At 40.6% G+C, this 19,436-nt stretch overlaps 1 protein-coding gene across 2 annotated transcripts; it reads right to left on the reverse strand.

The window, feature by feature from the left end:
* Positions 1–1,567: 1,567 nt before the first annotated feature.
* On the reverse strand, positions 1,568–18,375 carry plcd4b (phospholipase C, delta 4b). 2 transcript variants are annotated; one of them, XM_039600552.1, is made up of 16 exons: positions 18,214–18,375; positions 15,498–15,551; positions 15,221–15,379; positions 12,678–12,906; positions 12,368–12,497; positions 11,834–12,005; positions 11,014–11,215; positions 10,609–10,753; positions 9,783–9,935; positions 6,485–6,634; positions 4,804–4,966; positions 4,511–4,627; positions 3,060–3,238; positions 2,825–2,957; positions 2,573–2,722; positions 1,568–2,198 (listed from the first exon to the last, which is right to left on the reverse strand). In XM_039600552.1, the coding sequence occupies exons 2-16, from the start codon at positions 15,514–15,516 to the stop codon at positions 2,107–2,109; spliced, it is 2,193 nt and encodes a 730-aa protein (XP_039456486.1). In that variant the 5' UTR covers positions 15,517–15,551; positions 18,214–18,375; the 3' UTR covers positions 1,568–2,106. The 2 variants fall into 2 exon arrangements, with proteins under 2 accessions (XP_039456486.1, XP_031613260.1); XM_031757400.2 differs by having other exon boundaries at positions 11,834–12,065.
* Between the last annotated feature and the right edge of the window lie 1,061 nt (positions 18,376–19,436).

The raw sequence follows: 19,436 nt of genomic DNA on the forward strand, positions 1-19,436 counted from the left end.
GGAAAAAACAAACAAAAGAAGAAGAAAACCAAGATTCCTTAAAAACAAACTCATGAAGTCAAGGCTGAAAACAGGACTGCTAGGAACTCTTAGCTTAATAAGCAAAAAGCAACTGAGGAATAAAGCTGCTGCTGATGAAGGAAAATGAGAGAGAGAGAGAGAGAGTGCTTTTTGTGGTTTGCTTTGGATGAGATAAGGATGGATGAGAGAGCAAACAGCAGCTTAATGAAAATGATAAAAAAAATATGAAAAACGTGATGACACAGACGTACAGGGTGATTGCAAAAGAAAATGCAATAAATGATTTTTTTTTTAAGGCTGATGTTGGCCTTTTTCTTTTTTTCCCCTTTTTCTAACAGCTCTTTTTTTTAATTATTTGCAAACTGAGGGGACCGCCTGCTGTAGTACTGAAAGCCAACTCAGCAATCCAGGCTCTCCTTTGTCTTTTTTATTAAAGTTTAGAATGTTTCCTGGGTGACACTCTTGGTCCACTTTAGCAATTTTATTGCAGTCATGCTGAATCAAATCAAATCAAAATTTATTTCTATAGCACATAATAATAAAACAAAGTGAATGGGTGCAGAAATTCTCAGCACTTTCCCCTGACATCGACGTCGTTCGGATGGCAACATCCGTTTCTCCAGACCTCTATATATTGTTCAACATCAGCGGTGTCCTTACAGGTGTAAAAGTTACGCCCTTCTATGTGCACTAGACGCACACCTACATACATCACAGATGCTGTTGTGTGGATCCTTGATTTCTAAGAGAACCTTAGTGGTGGAGAAGCTGGCCGTGTTTCTGGTTTAAGAGTTTTCCCTTGAATCTGGTTGCAGTGATGATGCCGTTCAGAGGATTTCCTGAGCCCCTGCAGTGACTTCCATCACAGAATCAGGTCTGAGAATCTTTTAAACATACTGTGTCAAAGAAAATAAAATTCTTTTCAATTCTATGCTCTATTTTTTAATGTTGAACTATCTGAAAACTCCTCGTTAACACAGTGGTGAACCTCTTCACATATTTACTCAGAAAGACTCAGACTCTGAGTTGCTCCGTGTGTTGGCACAGGTAAACCTAAATACCTGCAAAATGTTCCACCAGGTGTTTTTTTTTAAAAAACACGTTTTTCATTTGTACCATTACCTCTGAAATATTTTGCATGCAAAGAATAATTTTTTTTAAATTCTCAGTTTTGACATGTTGAGTTATTACAGTTTTCTGTTAAATGCTGGGTTTCTTATACTTAGCGCCTTTGAATCCACTTCAGGTTCCTATGTCAGTTCTTTCCGGGTACTCTGGAGTCCAAGGACATGTATGTTGGGATAACAGCTGACTCTGAACGGGTCATACGTGTGAATGGTCTGTCTCTCTGTGTGTTAGCCCTGTGACAGACTGCCTACCTGTCCGGGTTGTTCCCCGCCTCTCGCCCTGTCCCAGCTGGGATGGATAAACAACTGTTTGCAAGTGTTTGGGTTCTGTTTAATTTACATTTTAAGAAGTTCCCCAAATTTCTAGAAACAAGGTTGGAAAAAAATGAACAAGCCACAAATGTTTCTGAACAACTGAATTTCACGCACAGGTTTTTAACCACTCAGAAAATTACATACAAAGACATATTTACATTATACACAACATGGCCTTGTAGAACATTCATTCATTAATTAGAAATAAGTCATTCATGCAAAGTTGTGAGTATATTTCTGGATGTTTAATACTGAGATTTGTCTTTTTTCCCCACATCTAAACTTTCAGTACTGTTACAGATACTTCATTCTCTACATGCTGCAGTCTTTTGTTTTACTTTCACATCCATCAGTTAAAATATTTTTTTAAATTTCTGGAATGTAAAGTTGCATATATTGGACTTAAAAACCTAAATAAATAGTACTGCATGGACTAGTTAATCTTATTTCTTGGTTAAAAATTATAGATTGGGTTAAAAGAGATGCACTCCACGTTGTCACTGTTTAAAACTCAAATTAAATAATGCTGATTTCTGAGATGATCTGTTCCATGTGGTTCAGTGTGACAGTATCATTTAGCTTCGGCAGATCGAAGTACTGCTGCATGTCGTCCTTGTGACCACATCTGGCTTCTCGTTGTCCTTCATGTGAGCTCAGAAATGCTGATGTTAACAAAGAGCGATGAGGGCGGGATAGCTGTTCCATCCTTAGACAGCAGATGTATGTGACGATATCCTGGAAAAAAGAAGAATTTCAAAACAAGTCTCAAGGCACTTTTTAATGCTAGAAAAAGAGCTTCCGAAAATTAGAGACAAAAAGCCCAACGGTGTCCATTACATGGCCTGAGGGCCAGAAGCTGCTTACCAAGATTCCAATGCATTGAATGGTTTTGGAAAATATGAAATCCAAAGAAGGAGGGCTTAAACTTTGGACTATTTTTTACAGTTTTACAGGCTTATTGTTGATGATGACATCACCCATGGCCTGAGACACCCCAAAAGGTTTGGAATATCATGAGGAGAGCAAGGCTAGTTAGTTTGTGTGATGCAGTCAAACTCGAGTCTTCTTGTACTAAGAGGTAACACTGGGGCTCTGCGTGCCCTGCTCACCTGGTTGGATGCACGTGAAGGGCAGAGTGTACTGTCCAATGAAGTCATTCCTTGATGCTTTGTCATAGTCCTCCACCACAAAGCGAACCAGCGCCAGCTCAGGGGTGTGGATGGTGAAATCTAGAGTTTCATTCCACACGGGGTTAAACCCTGCAGGAGTAGGGCAGCAGAGGAGTGAATATAACCAACTGGGATCGACTTTATATCCCAAATTTGTCCACTGAGTGGTCTACGTGTTGAATACTCAGTCACCATTGTTGTTAATGTGGCTGGTCTCGTCCTTTGCCTGGTCCTGTGGTACTCCATAGATCTCCACTCGCACTAGTGGGTCAACAATAGAGCCTTCTTTCTGGTTCACCTTTGGCAGTTGTTGCCCGCTGATCACCTGATAAACATGCAAGCCATTTTAGCGTACTTTACCTCTAACACCACGTCTCAGATTTCCACACTGGAGGTAAAATAAACAGATTTTTATAGAGCTCTGTACCTGTATGGATAGGCGGAGTGGTTTGTACCCTTCTCGCTCCTCAGGTTTATCCGGACTGAACTGAGTGTTCCCATCTCTCATGAAATCGGGCTTTATGACGTAGCCGCAGCAGCCATTCTGCCTGAACAACCCATCGTTCAGATCCATTTCCAGACCGGCTGTCTGGAAATTCAAAGCCACTTTGGGAAAGAGGCAGACAATCATTCGATTAACTTTTTTTTTTTTTTTACTGAATTGCAATCTAGCATAATTTCCCAGAGTCTGTAGAGCTGTCAGAGTTAATGTGAAAAGGAGCACAGCAGACGGGCTTTCATCCTAAGCAGATACCATCAGTGTGAGCACTTGTGACAGGAACCATCTGTCCTGTCAAGCATCTTTAGCCGCCTTGATGGTGTTAAGATACCCAGCACTTAGCTCTAACTCGTCTAAAAATAATGGCTGGGTTAGGGTTAGGCTGAGGAACAAGACAAAGGTGAATCCAGTTACACACAGGTAAGGCGTTCGGGGCAGGGCACACAGTCACAAAGGAGGAAGTAAAACTGAAGCATGGCATGAAAACATGATAGGAGACAGGGGAAACAAAAAGAGGGAAACACAGCAGAAACTAAAAACACAAGAAGAAAAAATGAAGAACTCATAATAACTGAAGCTCCCCCCAAAAAACAAGAATTCAACAACTTAAATACCAAAACATTGGTGACGTGCGAGCTCATCCGATTCACCATTCATCACAATTCACACATTACTGCCGGTAGAACGACAAATGTGATGCTGACCTTGAGTATAGTTTAGTTGAAGACCCATTAAGTGATCAGTGTGTGTATCCAAGTTTGATTAAATTCTGACCAGTACTATAGGACAGATGCACGACAGACGCCACGCCTAAAGCTCAACAATACATCAAGACCTTAAAAACATCATTTCCAGCATGATAAAAGAAAACCATGAAACTGTGACGAGGAAGCCAAAGTTTTTCATCTGGTAGAAATTTGAAATATATATAACTAGTACTCATTTACCAAATCCACCTGCAGATACAAATAGCATAACCTGAATTTTTGACAGAATGGTCAAGCATTACAGAAACGACTCCCCACCTTTTAGCACATGTGCTGACACCAGTGCAAAAACTTTCCTCGTGTTTGAACTTCTAAACTATCAGTAATGCAATTTTCTGGATGCACTAAACCAAAAAACATCACACATATGGTGACTAGCAAATATTATATTTGCCTACAGGAAGAAAAACCCAGATAATGCTAATGCTTTTTTGTAGCAGCATTTCTGATCAATATCATCAGGCATTCTTACACTGTGTAAAATAAGAAGGTCGTACTTAACCCTAATGGATATTAGATCTTGTGCTTTTGGGGAGTATCAAGCCGGCACACCGGTTTTGCACTGGCGGTGATTTCAGATTTTACACCAGCAGAGGGCGAGCTTGTCCTCACCTATCTGACAGCCCATGCTCCACATGTCCTGCGGGTTGTAATTGGATGAGTCTGTCCTGAGGCCGCTGGGGTACGTCCTGCTCAGCTGCCGTGTGTTGTACTGCACAAAGTCCGTCCCTGAGGAAATGTTTGAAGAGAAGAAATGCAATAGATTTCTACAGCATAGATAACTCTACCTACTTCTCCACCTTTAAGTCAGATACAGTTTCAAATATTGTAATACACATGTGTGGCATGTCAAAATCATTTATTATTTATTTATTATCTGAGGGATACACTACTCCTTCGTCTACCTGCTTCCTTAGCGAGCTTCTTGGCCTTGGATTCAGAGAATGAGGAGATCTCGTAGCATTTGGCATGTGAACGGGCGTGCTCAAAGCCGCCAAAGTGCACGCTCTTGCAGTAAACCACCAGGTCCGACAGCTCCCTGGACATTTTGGATTTTGCTTTAGACTTCTGCAAAGAGGCAGCATAAAAATGTAAAATCAGTCAACAAAGCTCAAAACATCAGTTTAAACATTCTCAACATGGAAGGTAATTAAAGGTGACACCCTAACCTTGTGCATTCAGCTAACCTTAATACCTGTACTATGTAATATTTATCAGCCAGTCTAGTGCATTTTAATCTATACGGTAAGTATATTAATTATTTATTTAATATCCATTTGTGCTTGCCAGAAAAAGTGGTCGCCTAAAAACTGAAGATTTTTCTATTTTATTTAAAATGAATATATATTTTTATTTAAGACATGGCATTTGTGACTCAGTGTGGTAGGTCCAGTGTTTATTGCATTTACACAGAACATTTTCAACTCTTTTTACCCAGACTTTTCGTAAGGTCTTTTCAATTTCACGAAGATATTGGACAAATTACTGGCTAACTACTATTTATTTACAGCCCTATTTTTGACATTATTTTAGTTGTATGCGTAGTATATGTAGAGTATAGGTCTAGCTACGTTTAGTTTCTTTACCAGCTTTTCATCTATATGAACAGGAGGATACAGAATAATAAACTGCTTTTTCTTATTTTCTAACATGTATATGCGGATGCTTGTGTTAAACATGGACACTGTTTCAGTGTGTGTAAGTAAACTCTGTGACCTTTGGCCTTTGTGATGTCAGAGAGAGGCAAGATATTTCTAAAATGATCATCCCCAGGAGGGGCAGCCAATCAGAATAAAGGCTCTAACCTCCTTGTGGCTTCAAGGGAAAGTAACAAAAACAATATGCTTGTGACAGTTGATGGACTGTAGAGTCTAAAATAGGAACAAAGAGCTAGAAATTTTATTCGATTTATATAGCACCACATCAGAACAACAGTTGCCTCAAGATGCTTTATATTGTAAGGTAGAGACCCCACAATAACAGAGAGAAAACCCCAACAATCAGGCGATTCCCTATGAGCAAGCACTTGGTTACAGTCAGAAAGAAAAACTCCCTTTTAAAACTATGAGCAGAATATATAAGCTTTAAAAAATGTGATTAACATGATTAGGATTTCTTACATTTGGTCTCTCTCTTGTTGACTCTTATGGATTAATTGATTTATTTAAGCCACAAATAATTCCAGTTATTCTCTCACTGCCTCCAAGGTTGACACATTAGTAAACTTTAAGTGTAAAAATTACCACATCTTAAGCACTGCTTTGAAGATAATATAGTCCCTTCACATAAAGTGCAGGCTGAGAAGAAGACTGGAAGTTGTGTCTCACTTAAGTGCATCTCGTATTGGCCTGAAATATCTGTTTCCTGTTTCTCTTTCACTATCTCCCATCATTAACTCTTGTCTCGCCTCTGTGTCTCTTGAATCCCAGCCAAGTTTCCTGCCTTCCTTTACTATCAAGCACCATCCAATCCTGCCTCGTCCTACTATCTATACAGTTCCCTTTCTCTGCTCTCTATCTGTTTTAATTCCCACTTTGATATGAACTATGGAAACACAGAGAGAAAGTAGTTACTGCATCCATCTACCTTTTCAGGTGAATCTTCTGTCGAAGCCATCTCAGCATCGCAGTTGGCCATCTCTTCCTCATCACTCACTTCATCTGTACAGGTTTCATCGAGATATTCTTCTAGACCACCGATCTTCTTGGCTTTTAGCAAAATCTTGCCCTTCAGTTCCTGTAATGAAGACATATGGGAGCATGTCCACTTATTCACGTCACCTTCTGTCTTTTTCTTTTAATTTAAGTGTTTAAATGAGGAAAACTGTTCACTTGGATTTGCCGTTAGAATGTGGGAACAATGAAAAGGACAAAGTAACTGAAGACTAAATTTCTGTCTTTCATACTCAGACTTCTAATAAAGGTGTTCCATATTCTTGTACTTTATTGTAAATGCATCAATGTGCCCCCTTTTAAGTGGCTAAATCCTCAGTGGGATTCTTCACAGCCATTACTTTAAGCTAGCATTGATTGTCCTGAGTGCTTTAATGGAGAAGAGTTTAAAAGTTATACAAGTACTTTCAGTCTGTGTGTGGGATGGATAATAAGACACAGGCTGACCATTAATCTTTAAAAAGTTACTGAATTTTTAATAGTCATCAGGTTTTCCCTCCGGTTAAATCGTCAGGGTGTTGTCCAAAAACATTTCAATCCTCTCGGCTAAATGTAGCATAACTGCTAAATGAGTTAAGGTTTAAAAAAAAAAATCACCAAAACTGAAAATTTTCCTTTAAAAATGCAAAATGTTAGCTTAATATAAAAGTCACAGCTGAAAGAAAGAAAAGGAGCCATGCTTGTGGTTTTAAACCTGTGCTTTCAGCTATGGACTGATTCTCATATAGCGCTTTTCTACTCTCCCGGAGTACTCAAAGCACATGCCTCATTCACCCATTCCCTTCAAAATTCAAGTGCAATCTAACCAACATTCACATACATTCACACTCTGATGGGAGCATCGGAGAGCAACATGGGGTTAGTATCTCGCCCAAGGATACTTGGCATGCAGATTGGGGAAGCCAAGGATTGAGCCACCAACCTTCCAGTCATTAGCTCATCTGCTCTACCACCTGAGCCACAGCTACCCTGCCAATGCTAATGTCACATTAGAATTAGTGACGGGAACTGAGAACTGAGAACCGATCATTGAAGAGAACCGTTCCCAGTAGTTCACTCGTATGAAATTGTTAGTCTGCTTGCCTACTGATCCTGCTTATTGTTTCCACTTGTACCCACATAGCAGACGGGTCTGGCCTGAATCTGGTGTCAAGCCGGCACTCCTGGCTGACTTCTGGCATGGTAAGTGGTATGTCATCCAGATATGGGCCAGGCCTGGCGTAGATGGCACTATTTATGTGATGGCATACCACATCTGGGCTGATTGTGGTTTGGTTTATGTGGCCCAGGCTCATAGAAAACAGGTCTGGCCTGGATCTGACATCAAGCTGGAACTTCTGACTGACTGGTGTCACGGCAGGTTGTATGTCAACCACATGTGGGCCAGGTCTGGAAATGATGGCAATATTTATGTTTCTATTTTAGTTAGAAGATCCTTATGCCATGTTGCAATACTATACTGCGATGGTAGCCAACGTTTCAAATGCAGGTTTGACAGGTTTGTGAGTGTACACTTTATCCAAAACCTAGTGACGGTTTACTCATGTTTACCACTGGGTGGCTGAAGCTCAGGAGGTAGAGCAGGTCACCTACTGATCGGAAGTTTAGTGGTTCGATCTCTGGCTCCTCCAGTCTGCATGTCTGTGTATGAATGTAGTTAGGAAGCACACAGTTTAGAGAAAGTGTGTGATTGGGTGAATGTGACATGTTGTATAGAGCACTTTGAGTAATCCGGGAGAGAAGAAAAGCGCTATAAACGAGTCAGTCCATTCACTGTCTGAACAGTTTCATCATGTTACTTTTGCACCATTATGTTCCGGCACATGTTGTTATTACATGGCTTGATTAAGGTACACATTAGACTGACATCTGGGGCCAGAGGTGAAACTGTTCTGGGCCAGCACACCAGTGTGTCTGCAACTGGCCTTGTGCTGGTCCATGTGTGGGCCACCTCTGGCAAACCAGATCTGGGCCGTCATTCTTTGCGGTATGCGGGCCATGTGTAAGCACATTGTGTGGGCCAGATCCAGGCCATACCAATTTTACTATGTGGGTACTTGTACTACAATCAGCTGATTTTAGTTCATGTGCCAGAGGAGGAAAATGCTAGAGCAGTTCACAGCATAGATATGGACATTTATTTTTGTTCCACAAAATGATGACAATCTCTTTAATATGCTGCTTAGCGAATAGCGATGATGACTCTCACAGAAGAGCCAATGAGAATCAAAAAGTGATTTCGATATAATGTAATGATAATGGAATTGGAATCACTAAATTCTTATGAATTTCCATCCCTAGTAGCACTGTTGCTCCGAGAGTATTTGGACTATCGACAGCTTTTATAAAGGCTGCCATGCCAGTACTTTCCACATCACTTCACAACCTATCCTCCTCAGAAAAACAGATTATTCAACCACAGCCTGAATGTTAAAAGAGCGCTGGCTGGGAGGTGGAAATGATTATAGCAGAACAGACAATCGAGAAAGGAGCGGAAATGACAAAGGCAAGAACAAGACGGAAGTATCTTTTAAAATGGAACAAAAAGTGTCTAAAAGACAAAGAGTCAAGGAATGTAGATGGTGAAGGGAAACAGGAAAATGAGCATAACAAAAGAAACAAATATTACAAAGACCATGACAGGATCCTTAAAATGTTTGAGTTCTTTATACTGAGTACAAGTGGAGATAAAGGCAGGATGGAAATTTATGGTTCTTTTTAGAGGTTGATCCACCTTTTTTTCAGACAGAAGAACTGAGAGCTGAGAGCACTGAGGCCCACTGTTAGACAAATATGCATTATTTTTTAGCTGTGAATCATGCGAAACTTCTCTGGTAGACTCCAAAAATAAAAACATGAAGCTGGAACAGAATTATTGCAAATACTTGTGACCATGTAGTCTAGGAAGCAGAGAAGTATTTGACATTTTATAAATGCAAGATTACCAGTTCAGTTCCAGGTCCAGGATTTTGGAGCCTCAAGCTTTGAATTCGATATCTATTGCTTCTGAAATAAATCCTGCATTCCTGGACGTGTTCATTCTTTCAATCTGGCCACAAATTCTCATCTTTCCTTCCTCAGACATCCATTATGTTAGAGTTTATCTATTCTTTTATGTGTCTGGTGAATAACTGAATGATTGAAATAACCTTTGCGTTTAATATGACTATTACATGATAAATGTTCTCATGGTTTAACTGACAGATTCTGACCTGTGGAGATGGAAGCTGCTGAGGGACCTGTCCATCCAGCAGGGTGGTCTGCAGCATGTCCCCCAGGATCTGTCTCAGGTACTGGGCCATGACCTTCTGCTGCTCCACACTGCAGTGATTCTCAATCGATAGGATGACAGGGAACTCAGACGCCTACCAAACATATAAGATGCAATATAGTTACAACGAACAAGAGACTGTTTTGCCTGCTTTAAAGTAGCAAATGTCTCTGCATGTGTTTTAACACTGTTGAGCATAAGTTTCCACATTCCAGATTCCTCATCACATCTTCCTATGAAGCTGCGTAGGAAAGTTTGAGCAGGATCAAGCGGAGACGCATTAGAAATTCCTGGTTGTTTTCCATGTGGGTCACTCAGCAGGAGAACATTGGATTCCAGCGGCAGGGAAAGTTACTAACTGAATGTGAGCTTTACACTTTTCTGGGCGCACAAACACAGTCCTGTAAATTATATCTGCAGAAATAAACACATTGTTTCCATTACTGTCAGTAGAGACTGTTTTGGATTTATCGGATTGTTTTTGTGTTGGACTGAGGTTCGCACAGCCCAGTCAAATACATTAGGGGTTAGTGGAATTTAATTAGTGTTCATTAATGGCTTCATTAGAAGGAAAGACTCCCAAATGTGCTGGACAATCAGAAGAGCACAGTAACCTGATCTCTTAGTTTCACTGGAAATTATGCAAAGAGGGGCTTGTGTACAGCATATTAACAGTAAGTGGGAAATTGTTTATTGATCAGTGGGCTGCAAAGCTAAAAAAAAAACCAGGTACATTTAGGTGAAGCAGTGCTTCATAAGCTGCTCACCCTGAAAGCGTATTCCTTAAGCGTTGAAATGACGTCCTTAAAGAGGATTTTTGAAGTCAAAGTGTGACCGTGATACACGACAGGATCCTCATCATAGCCGTCCCAGCAATCCACTTCTACACAACGGCAGCCTCTCTTCAGAGCCCTGCACACACACACACAGCCAACCTCTGAATTCTTCTGTTTCAGCTCCTTTAACTCTTAACCTGTCATCACCACACAGCCAACAGGGCTGCAGTGAGTCAGGATCAAAACATTCCCACATTAAAATGTTACAATAAACAAAAATAAAAAAGGTTCATAGTCTAATACAGAAAAACTGTTTTGGTCTATGTAGCTAATCTACCACTTTGTGGCAAGTGTATGAAGTTGTGTGTGTCTGTGGTGTATCCGGGTTGTCCTCACTGAATGTAGGCCTCCAAACTGCTCTGTCCCCGCAGCTGGTCCTCCAGTAAGTAGGTGTTGTGTGAAGAGGAGATGAAGTAGTGGCTGAGCGGTTGACTCATGTCCTGGTAAAGGTCCTGATGCTCGGGTTTGAATATGGAGCCCTCCTGGGAGCACAGGTACATCTGGAAGCCATCTAAGGACATGGCGCCTTGCTTCTTGGCTGCACAGACGTAAAGACAGGGAAACTTTTCTTCAGAATCAAACAAGAATAAATCTTGTTTGAAGCATCTTCATGGTTTGCACTCAGGGTGATGTTAAACCCATCTGCAAACAGCAGAGTGTCGCAGCAGACATTAGCTTCCTTTTTATATCAGTTTTCTTGTGATTTCATATTATTTTCTTTTTTTGTTTAAATTCTTTTCTTATCTTAGTATCCCATCAACCCCGACTGCCACCCCTTCCCGAGCCTGGTTCTGCCGGAGATTTCTTCCTGTTAAATGGGAGTTTTTCCTTCACACTGTCACCAACTGCTTGCTCATGGGAGGTTGTTTGATTGATTACTGTAGAGTCTTTATCTTACAATATAAAGCACCTTGTAATAATAATAATAATAATAATAATAATAATGATAATGCAGTAACCTATTTCTCCTTGAACTGGGTCAATACCATTTTAGCTTTCTCTGGTTTTATTTACAATAAATACTCTAAAACAGCTTGTGTGTGTTCCTGTTATTACAGAAAACAGGTGTGGCTGTATTTCATAGCATTTGTGCAACAATCCTGCGCTTCCTCAGGTGCCGGTCTCTAGATGAGGGTGCAGTGTGTCACCTCGTTACCTGTCTCAGACGGCTCGTAGCGTTCGATGAGCTCCTGGGCGTGCTGGGCGCTCTGCTCTCCCTCGTGCTGCTCCACACTCAGGAAGCTTTCCAGCTCCTCCAACATCAGCTTCTCTCCATCTTCAGAGTAGTCCTGGAACACCTTCCACACTTCATCCCTCTGCGTCAGCATCTTATAGAAAAAGACAAACTGCTCAATTTCCAAAGAGCCGCTCTCTGACTTATCAGCCATCTGAGGAGAAAAAAGAAAAAGTCTCTTACTTGTTGTATATTTAGAGTTTATTTTCTTCTAATAGACATATTTTTTGTATAATGTTTTGTAATTTTCTAAGTTCAGCAAACTGAGCTGAGCTGTACCTACGATATATTAATTTCTAATCCCTTCCTTGACCCGAACACTGCAGCAGCTAATAATTAATTAACCATCAACATCTCACATCTAAAAATGCTGGAGAAAAGCTCTGAATCCTTCACGAGTCTTTTAAGGGAGCTGAAATCATAGCTCGGGGTTAATCGCTGATTCCTTCGTCTTACCGTGAAGAGATGAAGAGCATGGTCCTCATTCATCTCTACATTCATCATCTTGAGCAGCTTCTTCACTTCTTTGAAGTTCATCTTCCCGTCTTTGTTTTTGTCAGCTTTATGAAACCAGTCCAAGACCCACCTGAGGACATGCTGAGGAAAACGCAGATCTAACATATAGCTGAGTAAATGTTTTTAAACTTCAAAAATGTCCTGCTAACTTCAGAGGGAAAGAAAAAAAGGTTAAAAGCAGACTACTTGGAGCTTTGTTTAGACATCTGCTAGTGTGTCTGCCAGAATAAACACCACAGTTAAAGGATACTGGTCCAGCCTCTCCTTCTCGTCCATTGTTTGAGTTTTGTGAATCAGCTTGCGCACACCTTGGATCCAGGCCTGGGCCTCATCTGGGGACTCGGCCACGAGGTCCAGATTTCCCTGGCGGCCGTGAAACACCAAGGTGAAGCAGAGTTCAGCAGGGAACTCCTCTGCAATGCTTAGCAGGACCTCAGACTGATGTCCTTCACGCACCGCTTCCAAGTCAGTCACCGAGACTGTAACATGATCATTACATGGAGGAAGCTCAGTGTTTTGAGGTTTACACTGATGCATTTCATATGTCTGAGGTGTGTTGTGAGATCTTGAGCTACAATGAGCTGAGTTCCTCTCATTCTGTTTCAAACAATAACTCATTTCTAAAGCAGACGGATGTTCACCACACTGACAATTCTTGGGACTTTGCTTTTTTTTTTAAAATAACAAATATTCTCACTTTTAGTTGAGCCCGATCACTTCGACCCAGCTTGTGAAACATTGCTGGAAACCCCTCATGTTTTACTATAGCAAGAAAACCTACAAACTAATTTGTATATGTTGTCAAATATACTTCTTAAAACAAAAGAATGGTGGAATGGGTTAAACTTGGATTGTGGAGGTCAGATGGTGTATCTCTACTGTATCATCCATCAGGGGGAAACAGCTCTTTAATTTAGATGTCGGGCTTATTCTTAGTTTGTTTTTTTTTATAAGTAATTACCCAACCTGGTTTAGCTATGATGCTGCAAAATGTCATGTGGACAAAATGCAGCCTAAAGGTCATCAGGTGGTTAGACATGGTTTACAGCAGTCAGACTGTGGGATGTGGATGACCACTGGGGAAATACTGAGTTTAGCAAGAAAAATCTGAACGAATAAATTATGAAATTTTCTTTTTCTAATTGCAAAATTGGGACATGCAAAAAAAGGTTTTGAGCACATTCTGATGAGTTTTGGCCCAGATGTGGTCCAAATGTCATGAGGTGGGCTTAAAATTATAGCAAGCTTCTGTGGATGCAGATGTGGCCCTTAGTACCACTGCGCACCTGTCATTTGGCCAATATGTAATGGGCCTGTGGCTGAATTGTGCTGTCCAGACAGCATTGTCACTATAGGCCAAATGAAGCCATAAGAAATACCACCATGGCTGTTACTATAATCACTTCTTATTTAGTAAAACTCAGGCCTGCTTAGAGCCTGCTTGGCTCTGTCGGTAATCAGTTTATAAAGGACTCCACTGTGCTGAGGTAAGCTCAGCACAGTCTCTTTGGGAAATGTGCCTATTTGCTTTTTTGCTGACAGTTAGATGAGAACAGTAACACCATGCTCATGTATGCCATGTCCATATTTCCAGACTCAGACTCACCCTGCTAAGTCTGTGAAGACTAGGACTGCTTTAAATGGCAAACGGACTGATTCTTACATGGCACTCAAAGCTATATAATATATATAATATTCCTCATTCACCCATTTGCACAAGCTCTCTAGCTTCAATTAGTAGATGGACCTGCTCTACCGCCTCACAAATTTTTATTTGCATTTTCTGTGGGTCTGTGGTTTTGCCTGCGGAGTTACACAATTTACACCCTCATGTTGTTAACCACAGAGTTGCCAGGTGAGCCCGAAAGCTTAAAAACAACAGCAACAAATAATCATTAGAGGATGTTAACAGCTGAGGAAAGCAAAGCCTTTACTGAACATGTAAATAAAAAAAGAAAGTATGCTGGATCAGGTCTGAAGCCATGACAGCAAAAAAAAAAAAAAAACCCCACAAAGTCCCCCAAAGAACAGTTCAAACACTTTTTGGTGTCATCAATGTGATGTGAGTGAAGTATTTATAATCCCTTCCTTATAGCCTCTCATTTTTAAGCCCTTAGAATATTTTTCTAGCTCAGAATGAGTCTTTGTGTTGTGACTTTGCATGCTGGCATGATTAGCAAGCCTTCAGGAAAAAAATTCCAAACAAAACCCCTACTTACCAGGTGACATTAGTGTAAGTGATTAGGCCTCAGGTTGTGGAATGAGAATAGGCCTGAATGTGTAGATAAAAATCTAAATGTGGTTATCTTAGCTTAGCATAAAGACTAGCAACAGGGGGCAACAGCTATCCTGGATCTGTCCACAAGAAACAGCCTAAAAACATCCATCCTAACAACAACTTTTCTTCTCGAGAGGAAATGCTAAAATAAATTAAATTGTAGTGAAGGAGCATGCAAAGAAAGAGGGGTGTTATGTGACCCTGAAAGGGCCAGTGGGGTAGATATGGTCTGCATCATAATGCTGCAGAAGGTATAATCTTAACAGCCCTCTCCGGTACCTCCTCCCTCTCAGTACAAAGCTCCTCCCATCAGACAAGCGTGGTCATGAGCATAAGCTTTATGTGCAATAAATTACATATGATTTAAAGCCTCTTATGAGGTTTTTTTTTTTTGTTCATTAACCCCACAACATAAAATACAGAAAGTGGCTTGTTTGATGATATATTTACCAAATGAATAATAAATGAATAAGGAGCTAACATGTTATTACACACAGGTGTGCTTCTGCTCTTACAGGTGGAGTGGCCTCTCCCTGCCCATCTGGACTTGTACCAGATCGTCAAGCCATCCTCCAGAAGGCGAAAATAACGATTCTTCTTCCAGGAGCGGGACTTGACTTTCCTTAGAGTCGACCCGGCCATCATCACCTGAATGTATGGATCATCTTGGATACCTGCACAAAGATCACAAACCTCTCACACACTGCACTATCAGAGCCGGGGTGAATTTAGCAGTCAGCTTAAAGGTCAGAGCTTCTACATCGCAGAACGAGCGAATAGAATTTTACTCACGTGAACCTTCAGGATCCATCTCTACGCTCGACACATGCCAGTGGAAGTGTGTTTCTAAAAAGAACCAGATGTCAGTAAGTGCTTCCAAATATTTCCCCCTGAATCCAAACTAAACTGATTTTGCAAAAGTTCAGTCAGTCCCTTTGTCTAAATAGCCGGCAAATAATCACATTATAATATCCATCTTTGTTTGTTCAGAAGGTTTTCTCTGGGTCTGATTTTTATCATTACACAAACTCACTTTGCTTCTTTCCTTTAGCTTACTCAGCACTTCCCTGCTGCAGTGCTGGATAACGACCGGGCATTGAGTTAAACAACCAGACACAGTGATGTGTGTTGGATGGTGAGAGGACCGGGCTTCTCTTGGCTGGTCTCTTTTTCACGCAGGATCACCGCAGTGAGCAACTCTGCGTGTTTGATTTGGCTGATTTTTATGCCCTTCCTGATGTAACCCCAAACGGATTTGTGTCTCCTCCCGAGATCAAACCAGAAATCGTTTGCCTGTTAGGTGAATGTATAAACAATGAATCTACAGAGCCACTGATGGTAGGAAAAATCTTTACTGTTACTTTAAACTGAAGGGTTTGTTTGGGAGGTATCCACTGACTCTCGGCAACTGCAAAACCAATGTGTAACAACACAGGAGACGGCAGTTTTGAAACTTCCCTATCTGATGGTCTAAAGAGGTTTAGACACACCAGATAATAAGATAATTGAAGTTTCAGTACAGGAAAAAGAAGTGCAATTTCAACAGTTTCTTGGAATTAAATTAATCGCTATTTTGCAAACATATGTGTCGATATGTCAGCTAATATTTAAATTTTATAATGTATCCATAGTTTTTACAATAATATAATATATAGTAAAATCAAATGTACAGGTTGTGGGTGTAGGAGAGTGTGTGTGCGTTTGTGCGCGCGTGTGTGGGTGGGGGGTGTTTAAAAACTGCTATTACTCTTGCTAGGAATCAGTCCAAAGAGAACAAACAAAATGCAAATCTTGTGTGAAGTTTCATTGAGGAACTATTTTCTTTCCACTAAACCACAGTCACAAGAGGTATCACTGTGCAGGAGGGAGATCCTGTTCATTGATGATGAGAGGAGAGGCGCTTGCTTGTTATACAGTGACAGGGCAGGACAGAAGAAAGAAAATACAGTGGCTTGCAAAAGTATTCAAAAGTATAAGTATTTGCAAGGATTTCAGTCTCTAGATGTGCAAAGCTGGTAGAGACATATCCTAAAAGACTGGCAGCTGTAACTGCAGCAAAAGGTGGTTCTACAAAGTATTGACTCAGGGGGCTGAATAATTACGCACACCCCACTTTGCAGTTATTTATTTGTAAAAAATGTTTGGAATCATGTATGATTTTCGTTCCACTTCTCACGTGTGCACCACTTTGTGTTGGTCTTTCAGGTGGAATTCCAATAAAATTGATTCATGTTTGTGGCTGTAATGTGACAAAATGTGGAAAAGTTCAAGGGGGCCGAATACTTTTGCAAGCCACTGTAGTTCCCCAGTGAAACTATTCACAACAAGGAATTTTTGAATGTATTTTTTTATTTGATGCTTTGAGCATGTCAAAGTAAGAAACATTTAGCAGACATTTTTGCAGCTGATAGATATAAAGCTGTGAAACTCACACCAAATAAACAAGTGGAGAGAAAGCACTACACAGTACAGGACAAACATGTACATTTGATTTTAGGGGGGACTTTGGCCTTTAGCAATGATCTGCTGCTTTCAGAGTCTCATTCTGAGCAGATAAACTGACACAGCGTGTCAGTTTATTGATGTGCACTGCAGACTGGCTGCTGCATGTCAATGAAAGCTGACATTCTTCTTCTATCTCTGCTGTTCGCTGATAAATATGCATCAAAACAATCCATGGCGGGGGAGTCTCAAAGTTGCTATAGTTGCTCTCTTCCACAGCTCCCCTCCACTCGGGGTAAGTTTATCTAAGCTCTCACCACAGTATGCTTGAAGTGATGCGAGGAATGTATTTGTAGTTGCTTCTCAATCCAACAGCATTAAAGCAGAGCTTATTTTCGAAAGCTATTGGTTCAATTAACTAATGTATGCTTTTGTGCTTTCACTGCAGACATTTTCATAGTCCGAGTCCTTCCACCTCCTCTGCGGAAAGGTTAACACACCCTTTTTCAAAATCCAAACTTTTAAGCTGCACTTAGCTCACGTTATGTTTTATTTTGAGGGCTGTGAGTCACACACAGTCATTTCATCAGGGAGTATACTGACCACATGCAGATACACAAGCACACAAGGACATGACTCAGGGGGATATGTTGAGAACAAATAGGCCAATCATGACAGCCAGCAGCTTCTGTCTTCATTCTCTGTGAATGCCTCTAGTTTGCAGTTTTAATTTAAAAGTATTTAATGCATCATAATAATGCTCAATGTTCCCAGAAGCTTTGGGGATATTTACCCAGGGCTCTGCACACATCTGCAAACAACCTTGTAATAGATTCAAGTGAACAAGCACTGCCAGTGCTCTTTCCAGTCCAGTAAAACAATATCTAAATCTAAAGAGCAGCTGGGGGAAGGAGGATTGTGTACAGTAAATTAGAAGCAGACGCAGAAATAGGAAACATTACAAAGCATCACTTTGGCAAAGTCATGCAGCCAGCTGAGCTAAAGAAAACAAGCATGACTCATCCAAAAACGGATTTAAGTGATTTAGTATCTGAGTGAGACTTACCTAAAGGAGAAACCTCAGTAGGGATGTGAAGTCAGACTTTCAGAGGTGGATAAGAGAAACTCGCAGAGTCCAGCTGAGCTCTCAACTCCTTTAAAGTCTGAGAGGGTCTGAAGGGAAATCTAGCCCAGCCTCTCCTCTCCCCTTTCTGCAGCCTTAATGCTAGGAAATCTGATTCCCTCGTCGCTTCTCTGCTCCACTCCCACCTCCACCACCACTCCTTACCCTCCCCGTCCTCTCCACCGCCCTGCCCCTCCTCACCAGTCTTCCTTCCTTTCCTGCCACTCCCTCACGCTGCCGTCCACAGACCTTCCTTCTCAGAGTTACTCTCCTCAGTCCCTCTGTCCTTCTCTCGCACTGTGGATGCTCTGATAGCCTAACAGGTCTCTGTATCAGCACTGATAACTGGCAACACAATAGTGGGAACAAGGTCACATGTGGAAAGAAGCCAAGTCGTAAAACAATGAGAAATACATGCCGTGTGTTCTCTGTAGATATAATCGCAGAATGTGGATCTCTTTTCCTGATAAAACAATAACTCTGGCTAAATCTGGTGATAATTACAATTACAAGAGACTGAGCAAAGACTGATAAAGTCCAATGCCATATATGTTGGCAGTATGCCACAATGCAGAGGCTTGATTTCCCGCTATAAGCAGAACCCTCCACTGGACCCAAACGGCAACACATAAATGGAAAACACCACTTTCCCCGTTCCTGACCAGTGTTGGTCAAGTTACTTGAAAATAGTAATTAGTTACTAATTACTGATTACTTCTCCAAGAAAGTAATCCCATTACTTTACTGATTACTTATTTTCAAAAGTAATTAGTTACTTATTATTTAGTTTTTTTAAAAACATGATGCACAACCTGAATACATTATAAAGCCATAGAACTTTCATCCCAATTCTATTTTTTCTGCGTAATCCATCATATAAAATTGAATCAAATGAAAAAGTCTATTTTTCAAACTTGTTTTATTAGTTTTAATCTTTTAACTTTAGGCACATTGCAACAAGCAAAAATTAAATTATATGCAAAATCCTCTGATCGGAATAAATTTGTTTAACATTTAAACCCATTTTCTTCAAATTCCACCATATAAAATAAAATATTTTTTGTGTTTACATTGACTCTTTCAAATAAATGCAAGTAAAACATAGCAAAAAATAAATAAAATCAAAGTTTTAGTGGCACTTAGTGCTGTTGCTCTTAAATCTATTT

Source organism: Oreochromis aureus, linkage group 16 (genome assembly GCF_013358895.1).
Source record: "Oreochromis aureus strain Israel breed Guangdong linkage group 16, ZZ_aureus, whole genome shotgun sequence".
NCBI lineage: Eukaryota > Metazoa > Chordata > Actinopteri > Cichliformes > Cichlidae > Oreochromis > Oreochromis aureus.